The 22,971-nt window shown below is 42.7% G+C and overlaps 2 protein-coding genes across 2 annotated transcripts; both read right to left on the reverse strand.

The window, feature by feature from the left end:
- Nucleotides 1-1,213: 1,213 nt before the first annotated feature.
- Nucleotides 1,214-9,538, reverse strand: treh (trehalase (brush-border membrane glycoprotein)). Its single transcript, XM_072391992.1, is given in 16 exon segments — nucleotides 1,214-1,659; nucleotides 1,984-2,037; nucleotides 2,117-2,229; nucleotides 2,746-2,857; nucleotides 4,387-4,604; nucleotides 4,698-4,898; nucleotides 5,418-5,467; nucleotides 5,543-5,656; nucleotides 5,878-5,995; nucleotides 6,179-6,237; nucleotides 6,239-6,268; nucleotides 6,388-6,488; nucleotides 8,770-8,800; nucleotides 8,802-8,868; nucleotides 8,946-9,040; nucleotides 9,437-9,538. Coding segments are annotated over 16 exon segments (1,581 nt in total). The 5' UTR covers nucleotides 9,517-9,538; the 3' UTR covers nucleotides 1,214-1,521.
- A 153-nt stretch (nucleotides 9,539-9,691) lies between these two features.
- Nucleotides 9,692-22,711, reverse strand: ddx6 (DEAD (Asp-Glu-Ala-Asp) box helicase 6). Its single transcript, XM_072391991.1, has 14 exons — nucleotides 22,586-22,711; nucleotides 21,235-21,860; nucleotides 21,060-21,123; nucleotides 20,761-20,865; nucleotides 19,786-19,915; nucleotides 16,724-16,870; nucleotides 15,783-15,877; nucleotides 15,568-15,690; nucleotides 15,327-15,455; nucleotides 15,052-15,168; nucleotides 14,554-14,617; nucleotides 13,672-13,773; nucleotides 13,395-13,574; nucleotides 9,692-12,814 (listed from the first exon to the last, which is right to left on the reverse strand). The coding sequence occupies exons 2-13, from the start codon at nucleotides 21,426-21,428 to the stop codon at nucleotides 13,399-13,401; spliced, it is 1,446 nt and encodes a 481-aa protein (XP_072248092.1). The 5' UTR covers nucleotides 21,429-21,860; nucleotides 22,586-22,711; the 3' UTR covers nucleotides 9,692-12,814; nucleotides 13,395-13,398.
- Nucleotides 22,712-22,971: the final 260 nt, after the last annotated feature.

A 22,971-nucleotide genomic window follows, 5' to 3' on the forward strand; every position in this document is an offset into this window, starting at 1 on the left:
TCACAAGTGACGACAGTGAACGTGCGCCTTGTTCCACTTTGCTGATCTGATTGATGACAGCAAGAGACGTTTTCAAAAGTGTCAACCTTTTCCAAAGAGTCTCCCCACAGTATTCCCAAGATATTTCTACAGGTCACCAACATGAGAGAAACAAGAAGATAATTACGACTCCTTACAGATGGCCAGTCTATAAGATAGCTGGAGCCATATTTAAACGGTGTCAGAAATTCACGAAAACCTTCTTGAAGCTCGGCTGCTGCTATGACCCACATCCACAAACCAACAGGAATGAAGCAACGAATGATGTGCTGCAAAATACAAAAAGAAAGGAATAAAAGAAAACAAAAGGTTTGGTATTCCGAGCATGACAGAGGAGGCGTATGTACGATGTCCTGCAACTGTCATGACGCTGGGTGGGATGCAGCATAAGGAGAAAAGATGATGGCAGGCGGTGGAGCTCCTCCATTAGCTTCAAAAGCCAGATGTGGCACAGATGCCAGACTTCGCTCTGCTCTCACTTCTCTGATCCTCTTCATTTCTGTATACATTTCAAGTAATGTCTTCAGTTTAGTCTTTGACACCTTTCCGCCTCGGGTTCAAAATAAAAACACCAAACAAAGGTGACATCTGTCTTACTATGGCATCCAGAGACTGGAGCCATGCCTTCCAGACATTTTGTGTCCCTACAACCAATAATGGGTTGTGGCGTAAACAGCGATGGCAGACAACAGCTGAAAAGGTTTCTCCTTCAGATCGGGCCTTTAAAATGCTGCATCCATGTAGTCTAAGCCAACGTTAATCTAATAATCCACAGTAAGAGTAAGAGTTCTGTGGAAAAATCGAATCTTTAAGATTTACATTTCCTAAAAAGATTAGTTACAATTAATGTTAATTCTTATGAGAAGAGCCACTCAATGCATTTACCTTCAGTAACTACTCTGAGTCTTCCCTGCTGGATTTCAAAAAGCCTTGACACAGGATCCATTGAAAACCGCATGCATTAAATTCTAGTATTTTGCATTTTGTTGTCATGTTTTGCACTAAAATGTCTGCATATACACCAAAGGTCATGACAATGTGTTCTTTTTTCCACTTTCATGGATTTCAACTCTCACGTGATGTTACCGCCATTATCAACCATCTGCTGTCTGACATTTAAAGACAGAGCAGAAGCAACTCAAGAAGTTAATAAAAAAAACATGTTTTATATACATTTAATGACAATAATTCACATTTTATTTCTCACATGAGCTCATTAACATTCCAACTTCATTTTGCAGGCAAATAGAAGGACTCTGTGGGAGTTGATACAGCTTTAAACTTTACAATTTACATTAAAACAGTTTAATATCTGCAGTCCAGAAGTGTCTCAATGATCTACACCATCTCGTAAAGACCATGATAATTTACCTCTGAAAAGAAGCGCACACTTTACTGATGTCAATTTGTCTTCCTGCAGCCCCTCAGTGGACAGGGGTGATGTAGTGGAGTGAAACCAGGGATCATTCCGACACCTCGGACTCACTGGAGCATGAGAGTGACTGAGACGACCAGAGGCAGCAGGAGGTCATAGCACACACGTCTGCCTCCCAAGGTGAGAGTCGCCCCATACTGATCCAGGAGCTGCAGGACAACGCCATTGGTCCAACCGAAACCCAGCTGCAACATGGGGAGCAACAGCAGAGCGTAGCTTTGCCTCAGCTTTTATAATAAAGCTAATTAAACCACCAGCAAAACAAAGATTTAATTCAGTAATAAACACCTGACACACAAAGTGAGTTTCTTCCCGGGTCCATTAGCACCTCTGAATTAAAGTGAAGAAACTGACAGAAGGTAGGAGAGAGTGTCTGCATGTGAAGTTGAAAATGTGTTCAAGATGAGAGACAAACATCAGGAAACAGTGACAGGAAATTAAATGCATGAAGTGAGAAGGACTTGAGCGACTAAGAGTTAGATTTAGTCCTTTAACACAAGATCAAATACCTGAACTTCATATTCTCCTCCACCACCAGGTTTGCCATCTCCATTCACATCGTACTGTCAGGGGGAGGAAAATTTGAGTCTGTTATCACAGTGCAACGTGAGCTCTGAAGCACCAAAGCTTAGAAAGACTCACCTTTTCAAACATGGCTTCATACTTCATATAGGCCAGCCAGTTTGTCTTGATCCAACGCTGGGCCAAATCAAAAGCTAGATGTTCGGCATCCTCAGAGGGCAGTTTGGATAAACCTAGACAAATAAAAGCCAAATACAGTTTTCATTACATGAAGCTGCCACAAGCTGAAATATTAGGTGAGTATATGGGTTTTCTTTTTGAAGAGCTCAATGAAACACTGGAGATTTTTAAGGTCCAAGTTTTTTTTGTTTTTTTTCTTTTGATCCAATCTGTTACCAATTACAACACAGTTGAGCATGTATTTCCCTCGATGAAGACCAAATTGAAGGCGAAAAGCCCCTGAAGCAAGAAGAAAATGAGGACAGCATCACCAAAGAAGATGCCAGATGAAAAATGTGGGAACTAACAGGAGCAGTTGCTCCCCTGTGCATCTGATGTGGATGTAAACACCCTCAAATTAAAACCAAAACTGGCCTCAGCTTTGGTTGCTGACAGACAAAGCCAGAGCACGTGAGCCAACTCGTGTGACTGCACGTTTGCGTGGTCATTCCTGAAAATGTACAGAGCAGATGCTGAATCATCACAGAGTTTCAGGAAACACAGTGGAAGATCAAGTGTTTGCTTCCTACCTTCTATAAGCATGTGCTGCAAAGGAGGCCATGCGTTAGGATAGTCCCACTGCTGGCCGGACTCCCTCAGGGATGTTGGGACTCCATTGGGGAACTGGAGCGCGCCACTCCCCTGTGCACACGAGAAAACAAGTGCAACCACACATGAAACCTTTGTAGTGTGTGTGTGCCATCTGCTGGTGAAACCAAGCATAGTTATTGAGGCCCACGAAACATCCTGGTGGAAGTGGGCTCCTGAACAGAGCCTGTCCTCCCTCTGCGACCGTCAGGAAGCACTGAGCAAAATGCCCCAAGCTTCAGCTGTTTGAGTGGAGCTGTGATGGCCGACAGATGAGGTGACGGAGCGGTTGTGGGTGTCTGCAGCAGTACTGATGTCGGTGAAAAGAAAATCCATCATTCAGTCTCCCATGCAAAAAAAAGTCACTTTCTGATATTAAATTTAAAGTAAAACCAGAAGAAAAACTAAAACTTTGAAAGATTAAAAGATGCAAAGAATTTTTTGGAACAGAAAAGCACTGCTTCACTTTTCACAGTTGAATCAACCCGATTCAATCAAAGATGCCACTTGTGAGCAAAGACAGCCACGTGCACACATTCAGCACGGTTTTAAGACTAGGTGTTTACTCCTGAATCGACCCAGTTCACAGCAAGCACTGTTCAAACTCCAGATGGTTCCAGTACGATAACAGCCATTCTGGGCTGTAAAATCCTGAGCACTTCCTTATTGTTAAATCTGATTGCAGAGTATCACTCAGTTTTACGACATGCAAAAAAAACACACACAATGTGATGAGAACCGATTCAACCTTGAAAAGTGAGGAACACTATGAAAAACAGTTTGACAGACAGAAAATAGGATTTCTGCAGCAACAAGGTGATTCCCAAAGAGCTATTAGCTGAAAACTTGGCATATCTCAGCATGGTGTGCAGTGTGTCCTTAAAACATTTGAGGAAACTGGACAAGTGGAGGACAAAAGAAGAAGTGTCAGGCCTAAAAAACTATCTACAGCAGATGAACAGGATCTGAAAGTGATGTCCTTAAGAAAGAGGAAAAAATCCAGCTGTGACCTGACAGGACCTGAGAGATGCATCTGGACCTTCAGCTGATCCATCTACTGTTGGCCCAAGCCTCATCAGAAATGGTCTCCATGGAAGGGTGGCTGTCAAGAAGCCATTCTTAAGGAAGGGAAACAGGGAGAAAAGGCTGAGCTGTGCCAAATGACACAAGAAGTGGACTGAAAATCAGTGGCAACAGGTCTTATGGAGGGATGAATCCTCCCCAGAGCCCGGACCTCAACATTATTGAAGCAGTGTGGGATCATCTGACAGAGAACGGAACAAAAGGCAGCCCACATCCAAAGAAGAGCTTTGGGATGTCCTTCAAGAAGCCTGGAGAACTATTCCTGAAGACTACTCAAAGAAATGCTTCTCTAGCAGGGTTCAGGCTGTGTTGGAGAATGAAGGAGCTCAGACCAGATATTCACTTTCAAGCTCCTTAGAGTTGTATCAACCGTTTTTACCTTTTATTGTACTGTATGTTCCACATGCTCACAATAAATTACTGCACCCATGTTCGGTTTTTCTGGCAATATTTAAAGAAATTCGAGAAGTGAAGGGGAAGTGCTCGTTTGTGGTACCAACCTTGAGGTACTGCAGTGCCTTTTCTCCCATCTCAGGCAGAGAGTAGCACTGGGCCCAAACAGGTGCCAGGTTGGAAGGGTAGAACTCAAAGTGTTTGGACTGCGTCACGAGGCTGTAGTCAAACCACGCGCCTCTCTCAGCATCCCACAGCACTGACTCAATGGCTTTCATTCTGCAGGCTGCAGCCTGGTCATACTGAGCAGCTGAGTCACCATTACCTGTCAGATAGCAGCAAATCAACGTTACGTAACACCAGTTAGGAGCTGAAAGCAGAGATAGGCTGAAGGTCAAAAGGCTGCTTGTGTTCTCACCCAGTAACCGGTGAAATGAAGCAAGAGTTTTCTCGCTGCGGCACATGAGAGCGTTGAGGTCAGTGGGGAGGATCTGACTGGTGCGGGTCTCTCTGAGGGAGCCGTTATTGTGGCCTTCACCGTTTATGTACCAGCGGGAAGTAAAGTCCCAACCAGACTCTGCACCTGCTTTCAGATCCATCCACAGCTGCGGTTTGTCCTCTGAGGCCAGGGAGCAAAAAGGCAAGTGGAGCCATAATAAAACCACACTTAATATTCAGCCCTTATTCATGTAGGTGTCTTTTCTTAGCATATTCAGCCTTACGCTGAGCTATGTTTGCTTCAGTTTTTGGAACATTTTTCATTAGCTTTCAAGACAAATTAAAAAAAAAAAAAAAGCTTCTTCTGAAGGAAATAACTTCATGAACATGAATATTTGAATAAAATATTGATTAAAAAAAAGGGAGCATTACTTCAGTTAATGAAAGCAAACATTTTGGTGGCAGAAAAATTTAACATTCTAGATAAATAACAGCTTTTTTCCACGGGAGGCTCGCAGAACAAATGTGTTGCAACATTAATTATTCATTGCAGCATGACGAAGTATTTTCAGAGCAAATTTGTTTTGCACAAATGATCCATGGAAACGCACGCCAGTTTTAAAAGAGAATCTTTAACTGTGCATCTCCTGCTCACAGAGGATTCATTCAGCCACATAAAACAACATTAATAAGCCGTTACCATCAGTGAGCCCTTCAGCTAATTCCAGATCATCTGTATAGGATTCAGGCCTAGAAGAAAACAGCGTTCGTGTGGGTGGAACCTCCATTTCTTCTTACTATTCAGCACCTTTATTTCAGACCTACCTGGGGAAGTCCACCGGCACATGATACCGGTTCAGGACATGTTCCCCGTTTACAGCCACAGAACGGTTCTGCATCCAGAACTGGTACTCCCTCTCCAGAAGTGGTAAAGCTGCACTGAACGTGCACATTTGAATAAACAATAAGAGACAGTCTTTTAACTCAAAACAGCACAGGGTTAAGGTGGCGCATAATAAGCATAGTTAGGAAACCCAAAACATCAGGGGCACAGAGAGGCACAAGCACTACTCTTTTCATGTTAGACTCTGGGGGAGCCACGAGGCAGCAGAAGAATAATAATGTGTCTGGCAGGACGTTAGCGTCGGCCTAAATATCACCTGAGGAACTCTTTATCCTTGGTTGCTTGATAGTAGCTCTCCACCATTAGAGTGAGGAATGGAGGCTGACTGCGCCTTTCATAGTAAATCCGCCCACCGTTTGGTATGAAGCCATATCCGTGGAAAGGTGAGAGAAAATCTTTTATTCCACAGATCTTGAAATCTCCCCCGAGAGCTCCATTTCCAGGGCGCATGACTCTGGATGCTAAATGACTTCTTCAAAATGAGCATGCAGAAATACCTGCAGAAACAGTTTTTTTTTTTTCTTTAGGGAGTAAAAGATGAAGATTTGAGAATTGCCTGTCGACAAGGTGGAGAAAGTTCTGAATCATCCCAAAGGCTGCGTTTGTCATCTCAGAGAAGGAGTCCATTGATGACCCAGTAGGAGTCCCTGTTGGGTACAGGGGGTCAATGTCAGTGTCTGCATGGGGAACCTGGGTATGGACAGCTCAGAGAGGAAGGGGCGATTGGACTCAGACATCTGAGCAAAAGGCTGCACGGTTCACTCACCAATAGTAGAGTTCCCTGAAGCGCCCCCCTGGCACAACAACCGGATGTGGCGTGTAAATCTGTGAGTAGAGCTCTGGGTGATCTTTGACACTGGTGTGCATCTGCACAACAGCCCATTGTAACCATTTTAAAATGTGTGGATGGAGATTATGGTCATGTGGAAAATAAAGTACATTCTAATTCATTCTAAAGTTTAACAAATCAGGTCTAGAATGAGGGAAGTACAACCACAGATGAACATGCAACATTGAAATGCAACTTTTTTCAACAAAAACTAAGTGCAGAAGCAGTGTGTGAAAAACCAGAAGTCCAACCTTACAGTTCCCATTAGAATTAAGAGGCTGCCAGGTGCTACTAATCAGATACACTATTCAGCAACCTCTATAAGACATCTTCTCAGTTTGCTGGACTGGAGCATTCTGGAGGAAAGACATCAGCAATGATATTCTACAGAGAGAAAGATTATTCACAAGTGGAAAACATTCAGGACAGCTGTCAATCTTCCCAGGAGTGGACATCCCAGCAAGTTCACCCCAAGGTGAAAAAGCCCAGAGCTACATCTCAGACTCTACAGGCCTCAGTTAGCATGTTAAAGGTTAAAGTTCATGACAGCAGAGTTAGAAAAAGACTGAACAAGGATGGCTTGTTTGGAAGGGCTGCAGGAGAAAGCCTCTTCTCTCTAAAAAGAACATGGCAGCACAGCTTAGGTTTGCAAAGCTGCATCTGAACAAAGCACAAGACTTCTGGAACAATGTCCTTTGGACAGACCAGACCAAAGTGGAGATGTTTGGTCATAATGCACAGCAGCACATTTGGAGGAAACCAAACACAGCATATCAGCACAAACACCTCATACCAACTGTCAAGCACGGTGGTGGAGGGCTGATGATCTGGGCTTGTTCTGCAGCCACAGGACCTGGGCACCTTGCAGTCAATGGGCCTCATGCAAGAACAGTTTCATATTTTTAATTCCAAATTTCTCTTTTCGTAAGGTCTCGTGTGAACACGCCACATCAGATTCAAACGCTCTTAACTTCAGGGATTGAGTTTCTGCTTTCAGAGATCCAAAGAGGTAAATCTTTCATTTTTAGTATCAGCAGTGGAATTACGGAACCTGCTAAAGCGAAGGCTTTTAAAAACTCGCCATGGCCAGGCGCTCGATGACTGCACCCAAAGCTGTGCAATCAGTTGTTGCCTCATCATGATGAGGCCTGTTTCAGGTCATGGAGCAGTTTGCCGCCCACTGTATGGAGACGCACCCACCTGGCTTTCAGCTCAGTGCGCTCCACAATGGCACGGGTGCTTAGACGCGCATGTGCGCAATCCATTGCTCCGATCATGTTTGGCAGTCCAGCCATGGCCTGAAAGTCGCTCTTCATTAGTACTTGTTCAACAGCGGTGTATGGGAATTTGATGTACCTGGGTGATAAACTGATGAGAGCTTTGATGACCAAGGGGGGCGAATGACTCAGGACTGGGACACACCGGATCGGTCTCCAATCTCCCTCTGAAAGGTTCCCGAGGCCAAAAATCCAAGGGTGGTGAGGAGACCTGGACGTGTGGTGGAATTGGGTTTGATCGGCGTGTTTCTCTCTGGAGTTGTGGCTCTAGCAAGCTGCATATTAATCTAAATCTGTCTGTCTCCGCAAGCATATCTACACGGTCTCTTGCAAGAGCCTGACGCGCTAAAGCATCCAAAAGTAGCAAGTCAGCTGCTGGTAATTAAATATACAATCCATTAGTCAAGCAAACTTGATTCGACTAACAGCGAACTATTTTAAGTAACTCCTACGACAGGTCTGGATCGCTCGTAAATTCTGTTCGTACCTGAAAGAAAACTTAACTTAAAATTCTCTTAAATAACTCGTACGCACAACATTAAGAACAAATCCGTTCGTACGAACTGTTCTTGCATGAGGCCCAATGATCCCAAGCAGCAGCAAATCTACAACAGAATGTGTGAAAAAGAAAAGAATCGAGGTGTTGCAATGGTCCAAAGTCCAGACCTCAGCCTGACTGAAAAGCTGTGGTGGGACCTTAAGAGAGCTGTGCAGAAACCAATGCTGCAAACCTCAATGAGCTGAAGCAACGCTGGAGAGAAGAGTGGGCCGAGATTCCTCCACAATGATGACGTCACAGATTACTGCAACTCACTGCTGCTTAAAGTGGTTCTGCACACTGCTTCTGCATTTTAGTTCTTGTTCAACAATAACAGCAATATGTTGTTCATCTGATGCATTTATCCAGTTTTAGGACCTGGAAGATGGGTGTAAATCATCTTTCACAACAGTAAATGTAGTAAAGTGTTTATTCTGTTTAACGGTGTCTGTAAATTATTCCTACATCTAGCAAGAATCCTGAAAATCATCTTCATGTTGTCACCTTTCTGCCCAGAGACTTCCACAGATTGTGAACTCGCAGGCGGGGCGGTCGCATTTGGCCACTCATTCGAAAGGTTGTGAAACGCCAACAAAACAAGCTCTGCTGGAAAAAATGACAGCAGCGGAAGGAGGAGCGCAACTGTCATCATGACAGAGGCATTTACTGACATGACTCACCAGGAGCCGAATTCAGCTTCATGTCAACAAAGTACTTGTCAAACAGTTTAGCTTCCTGTACCTGGTGCAGGATGGGCCCTGTGCAGTATATTCCACTGAAATGAAGAGTGAATTATTAACAGAAGGTCCCTTCTTTATTAGTGGAATAAACTAATGTTGTAACATGGCTGGGACGTAATAACTCTAATCAATGGCATTAATAAAACATAAGAGCTAAGGGCAAAGGTTTACTCACGCAGTGTTGGAGACGCTCGATTTAACGCTTCATTGTCTAAGACAGCTGGCAAAAAAACAAAAACAACTCAAACCCACTTCGTTTGGTTGACCAGCAACACGTTATTTCACCAAAATGTGCTCACAAGTAAACGACTAAATGAGCCGAGTGTCCTCTGAAAACAAGCTGCGACAGAACACCTCTGATGGAGTGAACAGGGCATCAAGTCCACGTTTCCTCATGTACAGAAACACCAAAAGCAAGTGGTTCATCTTACCTGTCACACGGGGGAGGAATACTCTTTGAACAAGCAAAGAGGGACGCAAAAAAGAAGCCAAATAACACAGAGCCGTGCATCTCGAGGCGCAATCTGAAGAGAGTACAAGCACGACTGTTCTGAGAAACTTCCTCCAGGTCAGAGTTCACATCAAGATAGAAGAAACACAGAGCAGCAACACACACACACACACACACACCCCTGGCTTTAAACAGCAGCAAACTCAGGAGGCAACAAATAAAACACACCAGCCAATAAATTTCAGTGAGCTTTATTTTTAAACCAAACTTTGAATCCAATAATCTCCATGACGTCTGAACTCACTTGTAAAATTTGCGTCACTGAAAACTGCCAATTATATCATCAAATTCCAAATAAAAGAAATGAACTCAGGTTTCAAATCGACTTAAATTTGGAGACTTTAAGTAAGGCGTACTCCATCTGAACACTTGTTTGAAAAACAAAAATCTAAAGGGCAACTCTGAAATCTTTTCATACCCATTACCAACACTTTGGATTTTTTATCTGTTTCTTCTTCTTCCTTTAGTCTTAGCGTCTTGTTTTAAAGTGCCCATTGGCCCCAACCAATTATCTTTTTACTGATGCATCAACTTGAGGGAAATCCTAAAAAGGACTCCTCGCACAGTCTCTCGACGGGTAAGTGATGGGACGGCCTAATTGTACACGGAAGCTGTGTTGTCAAATGTGTCGCAACCATCGAGAGGACGAGCGTGAGCATCAGGGCAGCGAGTGAGCCAATTCAACCACCCAAAGAATTTAAAAAACACCTTTAAGAATGAGACAATTTGGTTACTGAGGCTACACATTTAGTCACCCAATCTGGGGCAAGATGCTCTTGTCTCAGTCTTGAAGGTTCTCAAACTCCCAGCCTCGGGCAGCATTGCTGCAAACGATCAAAGACGCCACACTCTGAATCTTCAAGGACTGAAGATTTTTATCTTAAAGCACTGGCTGTGGCAAATGCTGCCAGAGGGCTGGCAAGAGACAGACAGCTGCCAACTGTCTGAACAGGTAGATCCCGGTTCCCTCAGTAATGCTTCACTTTATTTGTTTAAGTTTTGGTTCATAAATACAGCCCCCCCCCCCCTTTAAAGACAAATTAGATCAGATGTGAAAGTATTTGTGGGGACAAAAGAACTGAGAGGACAGGGATCCGAGTTCTAACCGATGAGAAAACAGGTGAGTAAGCTTAAGTAATCGTTGCAACTTACGAAATGAGCCGAAATGAAAAGAGAAGTTACAATTCTCACCGATTAGAACAGTCGCGAGAGCATCTCACTGTGGAAAAAGGGAACCTCTGCAGCAAAAAGGTTCTAGCTGGACACGAATGTTCAGAGAACCTTTATGCAAACAAAAGGCCGTCAAGTTGCTTGTAAATAACCCAAACCCCCAAAATATAAAGCAACAAAGGGCAGAGAAGTAAGCCATAAACTCGGGCAGGGGTGCCCAAAGTTGGTTTTCGACTAGCAGTCCAACGTTTTTTCGTAATCCATCGTGCCCATCCCCCTCCATGCCTATTTTTAAGGTTCTGCACCACGATTGGCCTCTGCCCTCTGGGCATCGAGAGTGTACAAAAAGCAGTTCAGTCAGAGGAGGCTGAACCCGCCTCTCTGTTAAGTGCAACCCAACCTGCTCAGGTCGTTTAGTAAAGTAGCTTTTGTTAGCCAGATTTAAGAAAGCCAGCTAACTTGCACAGCAAAGAGGATTAATTCCTGCTACATTTCAGGTCAGATGGTTCGTTTTGATGCGGTCGGCCAACATTCTTTAAAGGGGGACAACAAAACAGCTTCTGCCCAACATCAGGAATTTATGCAGCCGCGCTTAAACGCAGCATTAATCAACGTAACAGCTAATACCGTCCCCCAGAAAACTAATTTAACCGCCAATTCAGCTGCACTGCAGCATGTAATACTACTACTACGTGACAGATCATCATTTCTCTTCACACACCAGCACTTGCTTTTCGTGGAAAATCGTAAGTGTCTCATGAGTCAATTTCACAAGTCAAGGCTGGTGCCAACAAAGAATTAATCAAAATGCACAAGCTTCAGAAAGCCATCTGTCTTGACTCGACGCTTGTTAACACTGGTAGCAGGAGAATAAGGGCGACAATTTAAACACTTTAAGTGCGTCTTTGAAGAATTGCACTCGCCATCGAATTTGGAGGCTAAAAGATTAGCGATAACTGTCTCAAAAACATTTCATGGGCAAGAGCCTTTAAATGTTTATCTTCTGCAATTTTCTAAAATTATAAATAAATTCACAGGCCAATGTTGCAGAACAAACAAACTGGCAGTAAAGGAAAAGGGTCTCCAGTGCTAACAAGAGAGAAGGGGGGCGGGCGGCTTTCCAGTTTGTCGGCCAGCCTTTTACACTTGTTTAAAACTATTTTAAAATGAAGGTATATACACAAGGTGTAAGGTGCACCCCACCAGTTGGCTGCATGTCTTGCAGAAATAAGTATGGCCATCCATAGGAGGGTGAAACACAGGACAATAAAGAAAAAAAACAAAAGCAATCTCTCCAAATAAACTCCACTGAAACAGGAATCCTCATGACGCGTGGTGTTACAAGGCTGCTCATCGACTTTTAGTGTTCTGATGCTGAAGACAGGAAAGAGTCTGGGTCTCCAAGAAGCATGAGCCCCCTCACAACAGCTGGACAGTCTGGCTGCAGGAAAGAAAGAAAGAAAAATATCCAGCATGTGTCCGTGGAAAATCCAAGTTTGTCCTCATTCATCAGCCAGACTCGAGTTCAGCGAAGCCAGCGAAAAGATAACTCAGACCAGCCCTCCTCCAAATGACCTCCATTCCTTACTGATGGATGACTCAACCGAAACAAGTTATGAATTCACCTTTTTGGTCAGACGTTAAATTAGTTACTCAGATTCTCAATTAGGTGAACATGAACGTGTGGTATGAAGTGAGCAGAATGGCAGATAATGAAGGGTTATTACTTTAGAACGAGTTGAACTGCTTGTTAAGGCACTTGATACAAATTGGTTAAAACTTCCTAAATAAAACGTGGCGAATGGAGCGTGTCATCTCTGGGTCTGTTGGTGCTGGCTCGTGGTGGATATGAATCATCTATGTGCACTGATATTTTCGACTTGGTCCCATGCTTCCCCCCCGGTGCTTATGTCTTCAGTATTTTGTGGTGCAGCACAGGGCCTTAAAGGCGGATGAGTTCTTCCAAAAAGCGTCCATCAAAATACACATTCCTAAAGGTGGCATCCAAAAAGGAAGACGGACAGAAACTGTACATTAAAAAGAAAAAATAAATCCAAGACGGTGGGGGTTGGAGAAAAAAAAAAAAAAAAAAAAAAAGCATACAAAGGGGAGTGGAGGATGGACTGATCTGTTGGGAGAGAAGAGAGGAATAAAGTTAGCTTTCACTGGACTAAAGCAGCCCATTCAGACAGATTATGTTGCTTTTTTTTATTCAAGCAGTTCAGATCAAACGGCTGAATAATGAACCGGCACTTCTCAGTCACATTATTCCATGTATAAATGCAGCCTCTGAAGTGTTGTTGACCAACTCTGCGGTCAGAGAAGTAACTACGAGCAAAAAAGGCTCAAATGCAGAACCAAAACAGCATTTAACATGAAATAAGAACCGTCAGATCAGGCCATTCGAGGCAGATATCCCACATGAAACGTTTAATCATTTCTGAACTAAACTGAATTCAAGCGGGTTTGTTAACAAAGAGCAGCATTAGTTGGTGCTCAGTCTTTCACTATTCCCAGCGTCTGTTTTTTCTTTACTTAATAGGTTGGTTTTCAGTGGTTTTTTTGCCAGTGAGTGACATCAGGGATTCAGCACAAATTCCTGCCATTTATCAGTTTAATTACAAAACCCATTACTGTGGCCAGTCAGAGGCAGAAAAGGAGAAAACAATGGCTCTTGAATATTCTATAATCCCAAAACTTGTACTCACTGGCTCATGGCTTGACTTCTTCGCCACTCTCACTGTGGTACTCTGCCACGTATAAGCTCTTATCAATGATGCCAGGGATGGGTTTGATCTCTGTTCCAAGCTGCTCCTCGATCCCTTTAAGGTTGAAGCGATCATCGTATGTGATGAGGTTGATGGCTAGACCCAGGTGTCCAAAGCGTCCTGGGAATTGAGATGAGAGTTTAAATAATTTGCATTTCAGTCGCAGATTAAAAACAATCGTGCGAGACGAGCAGAGCAGATGGTCGGTGGTTCTTACCAGAGCGACCAATGCGATGAAGGTACGTTTCTCCCAGCTTGGGAAAATCGAAGTTGATCACAACATTCACAGCTTGAATGTCAATTCCTCTTGTGAAGAGGTCTGGGGGAGACAACACATTTAATCATCTTCCTCCAAGATAAACACAAAGTCAGACTAAAAAGATGTAAACAAATATTTGAGTTTGTCACTTCTGGGACACAGAAACCAGTACAGTGAGAGAGTGAGTCATATCTCCACCAAACTGAGCCGTTAACTAGTTTCCCTGTATATTAAACCGTAATACACTTCAGGGAAACAGGAGGTTGGAAACTAAGGGAGTTTTGCATAGAGAAAATCAGGAGAAGTGGGTCGGGACGCTCCGCAGTCGCTGTTCAAACATGCAGGCGACGCACCTGAGCAGAAAGCATCCGAAACAGACACCTTCAACAGGAAACTGCTGTGTGGGCGAGGCTCTCAACAACATTACAGTGTTGCATCTGCACTACAGATGAGTGGGTGGAAAGGATCAGATCAGCCTGTCAATTTTCCAAGCACCAAATCCCTCTGAACTTTTAATTAGAAACTTAGAAAATTAAATGTGGTTCTAATCTTCAAATGGATGAACTTTAAGGGGACAAAGCCCCAATAGTCTCATTACCACCTAAAGAAACTATCTCAGTCGTTTGATCGTTGAGCAAACAGCATCTCTGGTAACAAAGATGCTTTAAAATGCAAATGGAGCTGCTTCAAATTATTTGAGAAATCAGCTCAGTTGAAGTGGAGAAAACTGCACTTCTTGTGCTATAATTTTTCATTGTGGAACTCATTCTGACAGGACATGTCAGCATCTGACATGCAGACAGTCTCGGACAGACAGAGCGCACACGTGCCGTCACTTACCAGTGCAGACAAGATTCCGGCACAGGCCATTTCTGAAGTCGTGGAACACACGGTTGCGATGCTCCTACGGACCAAAGAAAAGTTAATTTAGAGTCACTGAAGAGAATCTTCTTCCTATAGACGCACAGCAGAACCATGTAACATGGTACCACGGCTGTCATGACAACACAAGCTGCATGCTGTAGGTATATAGCTCCGTTTCATAAAAATCAACCCATAGCTTGGATTCATTTGTCTCGAACACAACAGATAAAAGTGGAAGAAGTCCAAAAGCAGTTTGTGGAGTTACTCGGGTGTCAACATCAGCAGTTCCCATCAGGAGGCAAACCTAAAAGCGCCCGGGAACCAGAACGGCAGCGTGAGCGGTACCAGCACATCAAGCAACAGGACATTCACACAAAACACCACTTCAAGAAAGTGTAGCTGCTGTTGTTGCACCAATTCCAACCGTGTTTCAGCTTTAAAACATAGTTTTTCTAACACAGGGGTCCAGCTTACCTGTCTCATCTTGGCATGAATGTAGAAACACGAATAACCAAGCTGGGAGATCTTCTTGGCAAGGAGCTCCACCCTCTGAGAGGAGTTGCAGAAGATTATAGACTGGTTGATCTGGAGCTGGAATAAGAGAACAAATGCTGAAAGAGGTAACTGCCATTTAAGCACATTTATGACACCATCTTTGCACAAAGTTGTAAAGCAAACATTTGCAATAAAAACCTTAAATCAAAGCTCTGTTCAGGAGCTGAAACAGAATGCAGAAGAGCAACACTTACCCTGGAAAACAAGGTGTTAAGGCAATGGACCTTTTGCCTTTCAGTTACATAAGCATAATACTGAGTCACACCCTTCAGTGTAAGCTCCTCCATTAGGTTGATCTCATAGGGTTTCTGCAAGTGCGCATTCTACGACGGGTAGAAACAAGAAATACGTTTAGCTCGTTAGACGAGTCAAAGCTCCCTCCGTTCACGAGCTCACAGCGAATGACACGAGTACTCAAATATGAGGAAGATGTACCATAAACTTCTGCACGCTGAGAGGGAAGGTTGCAGAGTAGAGCAAAATCTGCCTCTGTTTGGGCAGGAAGCCCAAGATCTCCTCCATCATGACCACAAAGTCCTGAGACAGGAGTTTGTCGGCCTTTGAACGCAGTGAAAGAAGAAGCACATTTTAGTTCACCCGGGCAACTATTTGTCAGATTTATTCACACATTATAGAACAACCACACTCACTTCATCCAACACGATCATCTGCACTTGATTGACTTTGGCCACTCCTTTCTTAATGAGGTCCAAAATCCTCCCGGGAGTGGCAATGATCACATGTACTGTAAAATAAAATGAGAAGGTTAATAACCAACAGGTGCGCTGGATTTTAAGAGTGGCACCTTTATTATACTGGCTACACTGAGCCAACGAGGAGAGCACTCCAGAAAACATGTCGCCGTGACGAGCTGCAAGGAGAATTTAATTCTCCAAGTCTGACCATGTTTGAAGTATTTTGCCCATTTTCCAACTCCATCTATTATCGCCAATCGTTTAGCAGCACAACCAAAGATTAACAATCATCCCACTTTTCAGGATGAGTGAAAAACCAACATTCATTACGACCTTCAGAAGACTAACAGTTAAACAGGTTTCTGTAACACAAAGACTGGGTTATAGACGTTTTATTGTTGCTGGGTAGAACCATCAGTCTCTGAAAAGCAGCTTATTTTAAACATTAGCGACCAGATCAAAGTCTCAAACTATAGCTAACCCGTCAAACATTTGCACAAACCCACCGATTCACATTGAAAGCTAATATTTAAATTGTAATAACAGAAACGGTCTGCAGTGTTTTAACATTTTGGGCTGTACACATGCTTCCACATGGGGGTTCGTGCTACATTTTAATTACGTTTCATATTTCGTTAAACAACAATAACATCACATTTAAAAAGAACCTGGTATTTTTGTGGAAAACCACAGAAACAGGGTGGATTAACTTGTTTAAATGATGCAGTTTTGCCTGCAAATAACCAAGAGATTCATTGATATTCTAAGCAGGATTGTTTAGGCTGGAAGCTGAAGTCTCCACTTTAATATGCAGATCATTAATGCAGCACTCCAGGCAAGTACGAACACAGCAATAAGTAAAGCAACACAATAATAAAACAGAGTGCAAACATTACCCGTTTCATCAAGTCTCATGATGTCATCCCGGAGGTTGGTTCCACCTGTGGTTGCCATTACCTTCACGCCACCCATGTGTTTGCTGACCTGGATACATATTTGGCTTACTTGTAGTGCCAGTTCTCTGGTGGGCACTATGACCATAGCTGGAAAAAAAACAGAAACATGGTGTTGAAGCCAACTCTTAATCTGAACACGTCGACAAAACTCAATCAATAAAAATGTGGAGTTCACATATTCCCAAAAATAAATAAAGTTTCATGGACGCTTGACGTTTCGTGCGTTCATTTTCCAACAGAAGAGAAGCATCAGCTGGATGTGATCAGCATGGCTCCAGGCAACAGTTCCAATCCTGCTTCCTTTCTGTACCACGACAAGGAAGAATTATCCTTGGAAATATTTAAAACTACATTGTGATCAGATTTGAGTGCATTTATAATGTACTTGGGGCCCTTTCTACACTGGTCGAACAAACACTGCCACCACCTGGCTCTTCAGTGCACCGGGAAAGCGCAGATACACTGGACCACTGAGTTTCAGCCTACAGGTGACTGAAGACGAGACCGCCACAATACGCAGTGAGAAAAGCTTTAATCTGCATTAAGCAATACAATTTAAATCCGCTTCCTTTGTAGCAGAAGCGTGAAAGGCGTGAACCTCAGGTTCCAGGTGCAGCTGAATCGAGCTTCGGTTACAGGGCCACTGAACTGGGTCACCACCTCATACATGCAGGGGTATTACTGGTTTTGCTCAGACTAACACCAACTTTCACCTCTTTAGTGCCAAATAAACGTGCTTCCAAAGCACCAAGAACAGAAAACGTACATTTAAAATGCTTTAGTAATAGATCGTCGTTCCATTTCTCAATAACTCCCGACTTGAACTTGAACGTGTAATTGCTCATTGGTCATAAAATCCATGACAGCCCATTTAGCATGTGACGTTATCCATTTTCTACCCAGGATGCTTTTTGATCCACCCAACCATCCTGCTGGACACAGAGACGAGTCTCCGTTTGACTTCTTGAATTCTTTAGCAGTGAGGTAAGCCATGTGGAGTCTGAGACACAGGCTGGCTCTTTCAATCACCAGATAATTGCTTTTTACACAGGAAGCTGGTGGGATGATTATTTCCAACAATGTACGAGTTTCCGTGCCACAGCACCACATGCTGCTGTTGCACAATATTAAGTTTCATGAGCTTGTTGCAAACTGTTTTCCACCATTAGTTTTTTAATTAACAGAAAGCTTTTTTTCCCCCATATATGGTTTCTAACCACTTTTACCAATCACTGATACATTTGAGGCTGCAGAATGTGACATAAAAAGATCAAAATAGTTAATTTAATCTCCTTTGACTAACCAACACACATCAGTGACACAATTCAAATCTTTACAGCCTAAGACAGATTTTTATCTCTGCTTCCTCTCCATTAGAGTTGCACGGTACCCCGCGGTGCCAAACTAGAGATTCTACATGACGGTACTACCGTGGATGACTACACTAACTGTGCCAGTTTCCACTACACAGCGGCCGCCTCGACTCTCAACCCGGCTTCTCACTGCTTGCTACTCCCTTCTAAACAAACCCACACGGCAACTGAACTACACAGCTGCTGAATGATTGGCTGAATATAGAATAGAAATTCATCTCGCCCAGACGCGCACACAGCAGCCAAACACGAGACAACACACACTCACCATGGCAGAAGCACCGGGCCCGAGCGGCGAGTCTGCCGCAGCATGCTCGTGGCGCCACTAAAAACAAACTCCAAAAGCCACAGTCGGAACTATTTGGGGTTTAAACAAGGCACAGACGGTAAAGCAATAGACGATGGCCGTCCACTGTGCAGGCGCTGCCACTGAGCTACAGGAGCCAAAAGAGGGAACACATCCAACCTCAAAACACCTGCAGTGTCGTCACCCAGATTTATGTCAGGTTAGTATTTCCTGTTTATTTTGTAATTGGCTAATATTAGGCTACATGCTCCGTGTACAGGCTGAAGAATGAAGAGTTAAAAGAGTTCAAAGCACCTAGAAAACACATAAAAATACAGTTTTCACAGGGAATCAGTTCCTGTTTATTGTATTTTGTCCTTTATGTTTTATTATGTTGGAGAAGCATTATAGTCAAATGGATTTTTTTTAAAAGACAGTGGATTTGTTATCCTAAGTCGATTATTAATATTAGCATTATGTTTATCATGCACATAACATACGTAATTAATAAGTATTCATAACTTGTACAAATACATTGCAGTTCATAAAGATAATTTAAAAAAGGCCACATTATCGCGATAATACCCAGAACCGTGATACTTTGTCTGGTATAGTCTCATGGTTACTTATTTTGGTATCGTGACAACTCTACTCTCCATCTAACAATTTCTCCTCAACCACCAAATTAACAACTTCCACTTGATAAGAACTGATATCGTCACAGTTACTGTATGCAAATGTGACAAATAGTAATGTGCGATACCACTAATTTCATTCAGCTCTGACATCAAGTAAAACCAAAGGTGATTTTGTTCATACAAAACTGTCAAAGTGTTGAAAGATTGAGTTTCAAACTAACCACCCAGTGGCACCAAAACTCATTATCTTCCTTATTCTTCATTTATGGAGAATTTTCTGTTGCAATAAGGATGAGAAATGTTGAGGAGAAATTTAAGTAAAGGGATCTGCTGAGAACCTGCATATTAACTTTAAATTACGCCAACTGACACGAAGAACGAGCAAGTCCAGATGTACCTTAACCCCACGTCACATGTAGGCTCGTTTTTGTTTCTGGATGTAAAGAAGCTCCACAAAGACTACACTTTGACTCCGCTGTTCTCATCCCATCAAACCAACCGGCTGAAGAAGGGCGCATTGATACAGCCGTAGTAATAAGTTGGTCCCTGCCAACTGGTGGGGAATGGATCCTGTAGCTGGCTCAATAACTATGCGTTGAAAAAGTCAACATGAAATTTAACAGATCTGTGAAAGTATCTATCCTAAAACTGGCACGTTTGGGATCGCAAATATCAATACTCAAGTATCGACCCACACAAACTCACCTTGTATACAGTCCCTCTTCAGGTCAATGCGTTCAAGTAAGGGAATGAGGTAGGCTCCGCTCTTTCCCGTCCCATTCTTGGCTCTGGCCAAAATATCCCTTCCTGACAGTGCAATGGGAATGCTTTCCTCCTGCACATAGAAAAGTTATGACCAGTGAATACAGCATCTCACTTCTTTCACATAGGTTGGTGCAAACAAATTAAGACCATCACAAAACAAGAAACACGCAATATAAATGTGTTGGGCTCCACTCCTCGGCACCTCCAGTCCTTCTCCCCTCTACATCCTCCCGAGGGACAAGACAGATGGAGCAAGTATACAGACGGGATGAAACTGAAACGTGTCTGGATTTATTTCAATGATATTCAGTGGTTCTCAGATTCATGAGTGAAGAATATGAAACTACAAAAGCAACTGGACTCTCTGCTGATAGGAGAGACAGTGAAAGTTCCAGGGATGACTGAACCTGGGTCAGACTGGTCTGAACAGTCTGACCAATGTAAGAATTTGGGTTAAGGAAGGGTAACAGCTTCCAAAATTCATGAAATTATCAGCACATAGTTTCATGATAACTAGTGTAAGCGTTAATACACTTCCATCTGGACCAAAGAGGTGACAGATACTGCCTTGGCCCAGAGCCATTTTATTTGTGGGGCTAAAAATAACTTGACTTTAAGTGCAGGGGTTTGCCTTCTTATTAGTTTATTACTTTAATCTGACCAAACCACATTAAACCTATAGAAATTTAAACTCAATAATCTCTACCGTCAGAGTTAAATCAGCTAAAGTAAAAACTGTCATATTGATCATCTCAAAACCACAAGCAAGACATTTCTACCTCAGCAGAGACATTAAAAGGCTTCTGGCGTCACGTCAAAGTGAAGGAAGAGGAGCAGATGCTATACCTTTACAGTTAAACTCATTTCATGAAGCACAAGGATATCTTAAACTGTAAAAGGGGGGGTTTACAGTACCTGAATTGGAGATGGCTTTTCCCAGCCCATCTCAAAGATTCCCATGAGTAGCTCCCTCTTTAGGCAATAATCTTCAAACTCATTGCCTTTAGTTGCAGTCACATCCTGCAATAATTGTTGAACGATGTAAAAAAATAATGATCAATCAACATTTGGTCAAGTCACTAAGAGCGGCTCATTAGAAACAGGAAGCTGAACTGACTTGAATAAAAGCAAAATGACAAGACAAAAATAAAATACTTCATTGTCAACTCTTAAAACACATTAGCTCAATACAAGGACAACCATCTTGTACCAACCGAAGTTCTCATCCTCATGTCTTTTGGGGGCAATTTCAAATTTTTCTTCCAGTCATCTCCAGGCCTGTGGAAGGTAAAGTTGTTGTAAGTAATAAATACAATGTCCTGACAGAAGAGTCTTAAAGATGGGGACAAAAATAGGTCAAAATTCTTATATTACCAACAAAGAACTTACTTGATGACAGCATTTGTTGTAGGGGCTGGCTGGGAATTACCATTGATTGTGCCTTTCATCTGGTTCAACTGCTGCTGTTGAGGACCTCCGCCGCCTCCACCTGGAGCTCCAGAAGGTTTCACTGAGCCTCTCAACTGTCCATTCTGGTTAGACAAGCCCAAAATCACTGGGTTCTCTGTCCTGGTGGTGCTCATGTTTACTTAACTTAATTTTTTCTTTACCCCCCCACAAAAAAAAAAAAATTAAATTAAAAAGAAAAAAAAATCCAGCCAAACCCTTAACAGTCTCCAGATAAAGTGAGTCCACCCTGCTGGGACCACTCAAAACCTATGATTGCCCTTACCTCCCTAAACCTTTATCTTCAACAAAATGCTAATTTAAATATTTTTAAATCCTCAACAATAATGTTGGGACATCAGGTATCAAGCAACAGATCTGTCTTTTCAACCTTTGCAACAACTCTGGAAATTAAATTTTGGGCTTCACATAGACTTAATCTGCCAATGTTATCTGGAAAACAATTCACCAGGAAGGCTTAGCTAGCTTTCAAGCGTCGGCCGACTGTTCAGCTAGCCATCTTGTTAGCTTCACTGAGCCTCTGTGTCCTTTATCAAGTCTGTCCAACCCTGAAACATAGACAGCATTGTAAGATATGGCATATTCGACCAAAAGCACGACAATTAAAAAAAAGCAATAGTCAGTACTTAGGCTTGTCACAATCTAAAGTGAATATTATGCTGATTAAACGCAGTAACAGTAGCTAGCTGGCCTAAAGTCAAACGTTAGCCAACACCGACACACTGTTGCTAGTATTTAGATTTGCTAAAATAAAACTGAAGGGAAATCGTCGATTTACGTTGGTGAAGAACATAAGCAGAATAAATTAAGGTTGACTAAACCACCTATGAGATATGGTGATGAAATATCTGACAAACCAGCGGTACAATTTGCTCGTTTAATCCAACTAACCTCGAAGGGGTAAGTGGACTAGTGGCGCTTTCTGCTAGCACGTTAAGCTAATGCTTCGTGCTAAATATGTGCAGTTTCGGTAATGAGCGTTACCGGTTTCACGAATACTTTGAATACTGTGTTAAAACGTTAATGTTAGCAATGAATGTTCTACTCTCGATATATAGTTACAACGTACATTCAATTGGTTAGTTATTTAGTACAGGATAAAACGTGAAATTGGCAAACGCCGAGCAAGGTCTTCATGCGAGCTAGCACAAACTGGCTAACGGCGGCGAAATGCGTTCACAGTTAACGTAATGGGAAAAATCCAACGAAATAAACAATCATACGACTCCGGTATGTGTGTAAAGTGTAGTTCTTTGGATGTTGGCGCATTTACCTTGATTTACAGAAAGAAAAAAGCGTTCCGTTTGCGGTGTTTGAACGGTGTACTCAATATTTAGCTGACTACGAAGGAGTCTTGTCAAGCAACCATTCAAGATGGCTTCCAGTCGTTTTTAAACCCGCCTCCAACCAGCAGATCAGCTGATTCAATTTCAAATCAAGGATTTTCCTTTTCCGTTCTAACAAAGTAATGCAGACACACTGTGCGTGTAAGTGTCAGGAAATGAGAAAATAAATTAATTGTTTTGCATCTAATCAGTCTAAGTTTGTTGGGAGGTGATAGTAAAATGTTTGATGTGTTGGTCTCTCAGCAGCTTCTGTTTGGTTTGCTTCTAATATCCGAGGAAGTGAGGAAAATGCCGGTCTGCTTTTACAACACAA

This window comes from Leuresthes tenuis, unplaced genomic scaffold (genome assembly GCF_036924035.1).
Source record: "Leuresthes tenuis unplaced genomic scaffold, fLeuTen1.0.hap1 SCAF_9, whole genome shotgun sequence".
In the NCBI taxonomy this organism is placed as follows: Eukaryota; Metazoa; Chordata; class Actinopteri; order Atheriniformes; family Atherinopsidae; genus Leuresthes; species Leuresthes tenuis.